Source organism: Tachyglossus aculeatus, chromosome 2 (assembly GCF_015852505.1).
Source record: "Tachyglossus aculeatus isolate mTacAcu1 chromosome 2, mTacAcu1.pri, whole genome shotgun sequence".
Lineage (NCBI taxonomy): Eukaryota > Metazoa > Chordata > Mammalia > Monotremata > Tachyglossidae > Tachyglossus > Tachyglossus aculeatus.
Window position 1 is genome coordinate 85,106,131 of NC_052067.1, and position 10,001 is coordinate 85,116,131.

Below are 10,001 nucleotides of genomic sequence, written 5' to 3' on the forward strand. Positions count from 1 at the left end.
TCCTGGATGGCATTTCATAGAGAAGCAGCGTGGCTAGAGAAGCAGCATGGGTCAGTGGAAAGAGCCTGGGCTTTGGAGTCAGAGGTCATGGGTTCAAATCCCGGCTCTGCCACTTGTCTGCTGTGTGACCTTGGGCAAGTCACTTAGCTTCTCTAGGCCTCAGTTCCCTCATCTGTAAAATGGGGATGAAGACTGTGAGCCCCACGTGGGACAACTTGATCACCTTGTATCCCCCCCAGGGCTTAGAACAGTGCTTTGCACATAGTAAGCACTTAACAAATGCTATTATTATTATTATTATTATTTCTGTCATTTCTGGGGTCAGTATGGTTATCCTTCCCGAACACTTAGGTTTCCCTGCCATATTGCAGTGATAAGATATTGTTGTAACTTACAAGTGCACTAATGGCACCACCTGCTTTTCTTTCCTTCCATCAGGTGTTAAGAGATGGACGTTTGGTAAACCATAATGGCATCTCTAAACCCATTTTGACGGCGACGCTGTTTGGGAGGCGATATGAGAAGGATGAATCACATACTTCAAACGGACTCATCAACACTGCTCTAATTTATCTCCCAGGACTGTCGCTAGTAACGATAATAATGAACTCAATACCTGTCAACATCCTGTGATTGACTTTGCAGCATTTCTTCCTCTTAATATTGTTACTTGGCAATCCCAAAATGGGCACTGACTAAGCAGTCTAGCAATCTAAGTAATACCTAGCTATTTTACTAGGATCAGAAATCAACTCATTCTATTTCAGGAACTAACTAATGTAATCCATTTCATGTGATTGTACAAGGAAAGGAAGTGGGGAAATTTATAAAAAAAATCAGTTTCGATTTCAACTGTGCTCATTCTCTTCAAAGCAACCCTGTGTATCTTGGGCAAAGCCTGAGAATAGAAACCAAGGACTTTGAAGGGGTAAAAGGACTCTATGGTATATTCACCTGAGCTCCACTGTCATGTTTGCCCCCGTCTCCCTGGACTGAACTGTGTGGCATCCCATGCCATATCCTCCACCCCCAAACACGGGCTGCTCTGCATCAATCACATGCCAGAATCATCCCCAACAACAACAACAGCTGCAGGAAAGGGAAGGGAAAGTGACTGGGAAAAACAAGCTCCAACCAGGTGATTTTTGATAAGGGTGGTGGGTTTAGTGACAATGACAGCTCCTGAGGCTGGGGTGTTGGGGGCCCTGGCCACTTTAGCCTGGGTCCTTAGGCTTCAGTCCAATAAACCCTTGAATTAATTTTACCCTGCTCTTCAACTTTTTCCCGACTTCCTCTTCGTTGTCTCCCTTTTTTGTTTAAATGGGCTTTGTTAAGTGTTTACTATGTGCCAGCCTTGTACTAAGCACTGGGGTAGATGCAAGCTAATGAGGTTGGACATAGTCCATACCTCACGTGGGGCTCACAATCTTAATCCCCATTTTACAGATGAGGGAACGGAGGCACAGAGAAGTTAAGTGACTTGATCAAGGTCACACAGCGGGTAAGTGGCAGAATCGGGATCAGAACTGAAGTTTTGACTCCTGAGCTCATTGTCTTTCCACTAGACCATGCTGCTTCTCTTGACCTGTCTTATCTCCCTGAAATTACTCTACTCCATGTCACATGAGACGGGTTGCTACAACCATGCCCTCTTGGTCTCTTCTGGGCTGGAGTCATTCCTGCCTCTCTGTTACCTCCTCCTATTCCTATAAACTGCTCTAAATCTCTTCACCTTCCCTCTTCCCTTTTGACTTTTCTGCTTCAGCTCCTCCTCTGCTTTGCTGGCAGCTTTATATGTTAACAAAGCAGTCTGAGAGGAGGCTTGGCTTCTTCAGACCTCACAATTGCCTGTTTCATTCTCACAGAATGCCAATGGCCTAGGAGAGGAGCCACAAAAGCGGAGTGGTGAGAAGATGGTGACAGGGAGGTAATGACACGAATGGGAGGAGATGCTGGTGAAAGTAGGGAGTAAATGGAAGTTGTCGGGAAAAAGACAATGGGGCCACAGTGATGGGAGGAGCGTGCATTGTGGTGACTGTGACAGTAAGTGAGATTTAATTAACTGTGGTATTTGTTAAGTACTTACTCTGTGCCAAGCACTGTACTAAGCACTGGGGTGGATACAAGCAATTCGGATTGGACGCAGTCCCTATCCCACATGGGGCTGCCAGTCTCAACCCCCATTTTAAATGAGGTAACTGAGGCACAGAGAATTCATTCAATAAGTGACACACCCAAGGTCACACAGAGGAAAGTGGCAGAGCTGGGATTAGAACCCATGACCTTCTAACTTCCAGGCCCACGTTCTATCCACTAGGCCATGTGTCATGCTGCTTTCAGATTTAGGGCCAACTTTGGGCAGCTGGTCGTGGACCATGGAAACAGCCTTTAGCCAAGTGAGTTTGGTCGGTCAATCGAATTTATTGAGTGCTTACTGTGTGCACATCAATGTACTAATCACTTGGGAGTATACAATATAACAGTATAACAGAGTCTAGTTCTGTTGGAGACAATGGGGTCTATGACAGTCTTAAGAATATCAATTGTAAAGGAAGGTATAAGAGCATAAGAAATGTCTTTACTGGATTAGATCAACCGCCCATCCAACCCATGATTCAGTTTCCAGCAGTGGCAATAAGACACTTGGAGAAACCAAATGAGTTTGCCCTTCTGGTTAGCCATCCCTCATGGAGAGGGATAGCCCACCTAACTTCCCTAACCTTTACCTTTTATAATAATGATGTTATTTGTTAAGCACTTACAAGTGTTTATGTGCCAAGCACTGTTGTAAGTGCTGGGGGGATACAAGGTTATCAGGTTGTCCAACGTGGGGCTCACAGTCTTAATTCCCATTTTACAGCTGAGGTAACTGAGGCACAGAGAAGTGAAGTGACTTGCCCAAAGTCACACAGCTGACAAGTGGAGAAGCTGGGACTAGAACCCACGACCTCTGACTCCCAAGCCCGAGTTCTTGTCAATAGGCTATGCTGCTTCTCGCTTTTCTCAACTAATCAGGGCCAGACCAACAGCCCCATGGACCCAGGGGTAGTTTGTTTTTCAAGGCCTCTAATATGATGCATGATGCAGATGACATTATAAACATTGTGATACAATTATGTCATATGTAACATAGTCAAAAGGACATCAACACAGCCAAGGCTTTTCCAGCCAGCGTGGTGATGGACACAGGAGGGAACTGTGAGAGGTCTTAGACATGCCCACATGTGCAGGCAGCAACCAGGACTGGGGGGTCTTTTATTTGAAGAATTTGCAAGGGGAGGAGGAGCTGGGTTGCCCTCTGCCATGTTGAGATGGAAAGGGAAATTGGATGCTGCCCTGACCTCCTGTAACCAGGCAGTTGGGGGTAGCTCTCTCTTGTCCACCTAATTCCCCCCAAACAAAAATAAATAATAATAATTGTGGCATTTATTAAGTACTTATTATGTGCCAGGCACTGAACTAATTACTGGGGTGGAAGCAAGCAAATCGGGTTGGACACAGTCCCTGTCCAACATGGGACTCTCAGTCTTAATCCTCATTTTACAGATGAGGAAACTGAAGCGTGGAGAAGTGAAGTGATTTCTCCAAGGCTACGCAGCAGACAAGTGGCTCAGTGGAAAGAGTACGGGCTCTGGAGTCAGAGGTCATGGGTTCAAATCCTGGCTCCGCCACTTAGCTGTGTGACTTTGGACAAGTCACTTAACTTCTCTGGGCCTCAGTTACCTCATCTGGAAAATGGGTATTAAGACTGTGAGCCCCCCGTGGGACAACCTGATCACCTTGTAACCTCCCCAGCGCTTAGAACAGTGCTTTGCACATAGTAAGCGCTTAATAAAAGCCATCATTATCATTAGAACCCAGGAACACATTCTAACATTAGAATATGACAGTGGGCAGCACTCCAATGAGTCAGTGTGAGGAGTATTCTCTTACCACCTCCTCCTCCCTATCCCATGAATTCTCACCCTTGTCCCCTAACTACTTGCTTCATCCTGAAAGCATCACAGCTCACGGAGGGACACCCTGGGGACTTGAGGCTAAAGCACTCCCTCCTTCTCCTTATGACACTGTGCATGTTTAGTGGCCTTATTCAAAGGTCTCCTTGGGACATCATCTTCTTACTGTTCTCAACAGGGACCATGTTGGAAATCTCAAGAGAGTCGCAATTGTCTCAGCATCGGCTTGAGGTGAGCATCTCTAGAGCTTGGCTAAATTTGAACCCCTTGGGTTGAATCCCTACACCGTTGTGTTAATCCGGCCCTGTTGGTTGCCCTTTATGGAACTTCTGTCCCCAGATTCATCCAAACCCCTACTGATGTCTTCAGCCCCCGCACAACTTCCTGGTGGAACAAAACCAACTTGTTAACCAAGCACTTGGTGAAGAAGTGTTTACATTTGTACTCTTTTGCAATCATTACCTGCCTCCTTTATTAACAATGTCACTTGTTTTTCTAAATGATGCAGTCATTGTCAAAGAATAGCTATGTTTTTATTGCACCCCTATTGCTTCTAGCATGCTTTCTCCCAGCTCAGGATAAAAATTCAGCACCCAAAGTCCCAGCTGTGTTCAATTTAATGCAAGACAGACAGCTTATTGACTTAAAAGGAGGCAAATAGCACTGATGATGGTGGCTATGACTAAAGAGGGGAATTCCTTTTACTATTTCCTTTTGGACCCCATCCAAAGGTCAGCCAAACACAGGAAAGAAATCAATTTTAATCTGAAACCTCGTCTGCCAATGTGTCTGCCTGGATCCATCAATTTTTTATTTTGTTTTTTTTTCTAAATGGTATTTGTATGCCAGGCACCGTACTAAATGCTGGGGTAGATACAAACTAATCAGGTTGGACACTGTCCATGCCTCCCATAGGGCTCATAGTATTAATCCCCATTTTACAGATGAGGCAACTGAGGCGTAGAGAAGTGAAGTGACTTGATCAATATCACACAGCAGACCAGTGGTGGAGTCGGGATTATTCATTCATCCAGTCGTATTTAGTAAGTGCCTACTGTGTGCAGAGCACTGTACTAAGCGCTTGGGCAAGTGCAATACAACAATAAACAGTGACAATCCCTGCCTATAACTAACTCACAGTCTGGACCTCTTCCTCCAGGCTCTTTCTCCTTCCATAGTCCGTGCTGCTTCTCATCGCTGCCCGTCTCCTTCTACTTTGTCTTGTCAAGTAAAGAGCTTCCTCTCTCCCGCCCTCCTTTCTCCCACCTCCCCACCCCAACCCACCTGAGAGCTGCTGTTGGAGGGGCTGCCGAAGCCTGACCCCCTTGGTCTCTGTTTGTGGTCCAGCTAGGTTGGTACTACATGTGATAGTAGTACCAGGGAAGCAGCGTGGCTCAGTGGAAAGAGCACGGGCTTTGGAGTCAGAGGTCATGGGTTCGAATCCCGGCTCCGCCACATGTCTGCTGTGTGACCTTGGGTAAGTCACTTAACTTCTCTGAGCCTCAGTTATCTCATCTGTAAAATGGGGATTAAGACTGTGAGTAACACATGGGACAACCTCATTATCTTGTATCCCCCCACATAGTAAGCGCTTAGCAAATACCATTATTATTATTATTATTATTATTATTATTATCATTATGTGATACAGCAGATGCCAAGCTGGAAGTGAGCCGGAACAAATCGAAAGTGGCCGAGAGCCTGCAGACTGTACCAGATGGTAGGCTAGCCCAGCAGCCTTTGGGGCAACAAGTTCCCAGCCACCTCCTCTTTCATGTCACCATGCTATCCTTATGGAATGTGGGTAGAGCTTCCACGAGCAGGGCTGGAAAGAGGGAATGAGCCTCCAAACTGGGGGCCATTTCCTCGCATGCCTCAATTCCACCAATCTCCTGCTCTGCCCCACCCCAACCGATCAGCAACTTGAACACACACCTGATTTTGCCATCCATACTCACTGTAAAATCTCCAGCCTCACCAACTCTGAAATAAAAATAATAATAAATAATAATTATGGCATTTTTAAGCACTTATTATGTGCCAGACACTGTACTAAGCACTGGGGTGGATACAAGCAAATCTGTTTGGACACAGTCCCTGTCCCACATGGGGCTCACAGTCTCAATCCCCATTTTACAGATGAGGGAACTGAGGCCCAGAGAAGTGAAGTGACTTGCCCAAGGTCATACAGCAGACAAGTGGCAGAGCTGGGAATAGAACTCATGACCTTCTGACTTCCAGGCGTGCACTCTACTACACCATCCTGCTTCCCACTCCTACTTCCCACTGAAATCCCACTCTCTGTCTGCAACTCCACAAACTCCTGACCTACCTTCTCTCCCCTACTTCACTTCTCCACAAATCTGCCCTATTCCCTCAACAAGACCACCGATCTTTTGACTCAATCCAATTTTCAAAATTTTCATGCTCCAACTGATCTCTATACTTCATCTACCTTCTCTTGACACAAAAATCCATGTCACTCTCTCAACTGAACTTAATTCCTTCACTCCCTGTCCCTCTACTGATCTTGAACCACCAACCAGTAACATGGATCATCTCCACGGTTCACTTCCTCCATTTTTGTTCACAAGTTGTGGAGCACCATGTGTAGGAGTCTTGACACTAGGCCAAGATCATGCATCTCTGTTTCGTCATCACTTGCTTTGATTCTGTTCTCTCCTCTGCCCGGCCACAATATTTCTCATCCTTACTGACTCACATACTCATCGCCCACTACAGCTGTTTCTGACATTTAACTCCCTCCTCAAACTCCTTGTGTTCTCACCTCCCATCTCTTGTCCCTAATGATTGGGCCAAATATTTCGTTGATAAAATTAAATACATTACTTATGGCTTTCCTAAAAACTCCCCTGCTCCTCCACAGCTCCTTCCTCTACCAGACCTCTCTTCAATTCTCCCATCCTTCCCAGAAGTATCTCAAGAGGAGATCTCCCTCTTCCTCTCAAATTCTACCCTCTCTAACTGTACTTCTGACCCTATCCCTTCTTACCTGACTAAAGCAATTGCCTCTTCGCTTATTTCTTCCCTGATGGTCATCTTCAACCGTTCACTTTACAATGGCAACTTCCCAACTTCTTTCAAGCATGCCTATGTAACCCCTCTAAAAAAACCATCACATTTTAACCCATGGCATCCTCCAGTTATCTTACCAGTCTTCCACAAACTCCTCAAGTGAGCTGTCTACACATTACCTCCACTTCCTTTCCAACTCTTTCCTCAGTCTCCTAAAATCTGGCTTCCTTCCCTCCACTCTTTGGAAGCATCCCTCTTTAAGTTCACCAATGACTTCCTTCTTACTTAACCCAGTGGCCACTACTCCATCCTAATCCTTCTCGACCTTTCTGCTGCCTTCCACACTGTGGACCACCCCCTTCTCCTGGAAACACCATCTAACCTTGACTTCACCAATACTGTCCTCTCCTGGCTCTCATCTTATCTCTCCGGCTACTCATTCTCAGTCTCTTTGCGGGCTCTGCTTCTGCTTCCCACCCTCTAACTGTTGGGGTTCTTCAAAGGTCAGTTCTGGGTCTCCTTCTCTTCTCCATCTATACTCGCTCCCTTGAAGAACTCATTCGTTCCCATGATTTCAATTACCATCTCTAATCGGATGATTTCCAAATCTATATCTCCAGCCCTAACCTCTCTCTTTCTCTTCAACTCTCTCATTTTCTCCTGCTTTCAGGTCATCTCTACTTGGATGTTCCACTGATGCCTCAAACTAAAGATATCCAAAACAGATCTCTTCCCAACCAAACCCTGTCCTATCCCTGACTTTCTTGTCACTGTAGACAGCAATTCCACCACCACTCTTTTCTCACAAGGCCGTGACCTTGGCAATATCCTCGATTCATCTATTTCATTCAACTCACACATTCAATCTGTTATGAAATCCTAACAGTTCTACCTTCATAATACCTCTAGAATCTACCTTCATAATACCTCTAGAATCTGCCTTTTCCTCTCTCTCTAAACTGCTACCATGCTGATCCAAGCACACATCCTATCCTGGCTAGATTACTGTTTCAGACTACTTGCTGACCTTTGTGCCTTCTTTCTATCCCCACTTCAGTCCATGCATCACTCTGCTGCCTGTATCATTTTTTCTGAAAAACCATTCAGTCCATATCTCCTTACTCTTCAAAAACCTCCAATGGCTGCCCATCCACTTCTACATCAAGTAGAAGCTCCTTACCATCCACTGGTAAGACACTCAATCATCTCTCTCCCTCCCAACTAACCTCATGGATCTCCTATTACAATCCAACCCACAGGTTCTGTTCCTTTAACACCAACCTACTCTCTGTACCTTGATCTTGTCTCTCCCCTACTGACCTCTTCCCCACATCTCTCTGGCCTAGAAGTCCTTCCTATTTCATATCTGACAGTCCACCACTTTCACCACCTTCAAAACCCACCTAAAATGACATCTCATGGGAAGCAGCTTGGCCTAGTGGAAAAAGCATGGGCCTTGGAGTCAGAGGACTTGACCTGGGCTCCACTTCTGGCTCCGTCACTTGCTTGCTGTTTGACTTTGAGCAAGTCACTTAACTTTTTTGTGCCTCAGTTTCCCAACTGTAAAATGGAGATTCAAAAACTGTTCTCCCTCCTACATAGACTCTGGGCCCAATGTGTGTTAGGGACTATGTCCGAACTGATTAACTTGTATCTACCCAAGCGAATGGTTGGTGGCCCTGGCAGCCATCCAAGTCACACTAGTCCACCCCATGGCCATGCATGAATGAGAGTTTCCCGTGGGATGGATGTACATCATTTCTTCTTGTGGACACTCCTGAGAATGCCTCCATGATGGGTCTGTTCTGTTACAGTGGTCATGATGGAGTGAACAAAGGCAGTTCTGCTTTTACCAAAGAAGAGAGTGAAGGCTGCAAAGGATAATCAATTAATCGATGGTATTCATTGAGTGCTTATTGCATGCAGAGTACTGACAAAGTGCTTGGGAGAGTGCAGTTCACTAGAGATGGTAGATATGATCCCTGCCCACAAGGAGCTAACAGACTATTCATTCATTCAATCATATTTATTGAGCACTTGCTGTGTGCAGAGCACTGTACTAAGCGCTTGGGAAGTACAAGTTGGCAACATATAGAGACAGTCCCTACCCAACAGTGGGCTCACAGTCTAGAAGGGGGAGACAGACAACAAAACAAAACATATTAACAAAATAAAATAAATAGAATATGTACAAGTAAAATAAATAGAGTAATAAATACGTAAAAACATATATACATATATACAGGTGCTGCGGGGAAGGGAAGGAGGTAAGGTGGGGGGATAGAGAGGAGGAGGAGGGAGAGAGGAAGGAGGGGGCTCAGTCTGGGAAGGCCTCCTGGAGGAGGTGAGCCCTCAGTAGGGCCTTGAAGGGAGTAAGAGAGTTAGCTTGGCAGATGGGCAGAGGGAGGGCATTCCAGGCCAGGGGGATGACGTGGGCCGGGGGGTCGATGGCGGGACAGGTGAGAACGAGGCATGGTGAGGAGATTAGCGGCAGAGGAGTGGAAGGTGTGGGCTGGGCTGGAGAAGGAGAGAAGGGAGGTGAGGTAGGAGGGGGAGAGGTGATGGACAGCCTTGAAACCGAGGGTGAGGAGTTTCTGCCTGTTGCGTAGGTTGATTGGTAGCCACTGGAGATTTTTGAGGAGGGGAGTAACATGCCCAGAGCATTTCTGGACAGAGACAATCCGGGCAGTGGTGTGAAGTATGGATTGAAATGGGGAGAGACAGGAGGATGGGAGATCGGAGAGGAGGCTGATACAGTAGTCCAGACGGGAATTGGATGAGAGCTTGAACGAGCAGGGTAGCGATTTGGATGGAGAGGAAAGGGCAGATCTTGGCAATGTTGCGGAGGTGAGACCGGCAGATTTTGGTGATGGCTTGTATGTGAGGGATGAACGAGACTAGAGAGGGAGACAAACACAAAAATAAACTGCAGTATGCTGAGCAGCCTCCTCGTCCTCTCCTCCTCACCCTCTCCTCTTCCTACTTCACCTCCCCCTCTTTCTCTTCCTC

At 46.2% G+C, this 10,001-nt stretch overlaps 1 protein-coding gene across 1 annotated transcript in view; it reads left to right on the plus strand.

The window, feature by feature from the left end:
• Window positions 1-1,264, plus strand: part of VNN2 (vanin 2) — a 61,760-nt gene extending 60,496 nt beyond the window's left edge. The window contains exon 8 of the mRNA XM_038741689.1: window positions 439-1,264. Within this exon, the coding sequence (XP_038597617.1) occupies window positions 439-633 (195 nt within the window). The 3' untranslated portion in view covers window positions 634-1,264. The remainder of the gene's footprint in view (window positions 1-438) is intronic.
• Window positions 1,265-10,001: the final 8,737 nt, after the last annotated feature.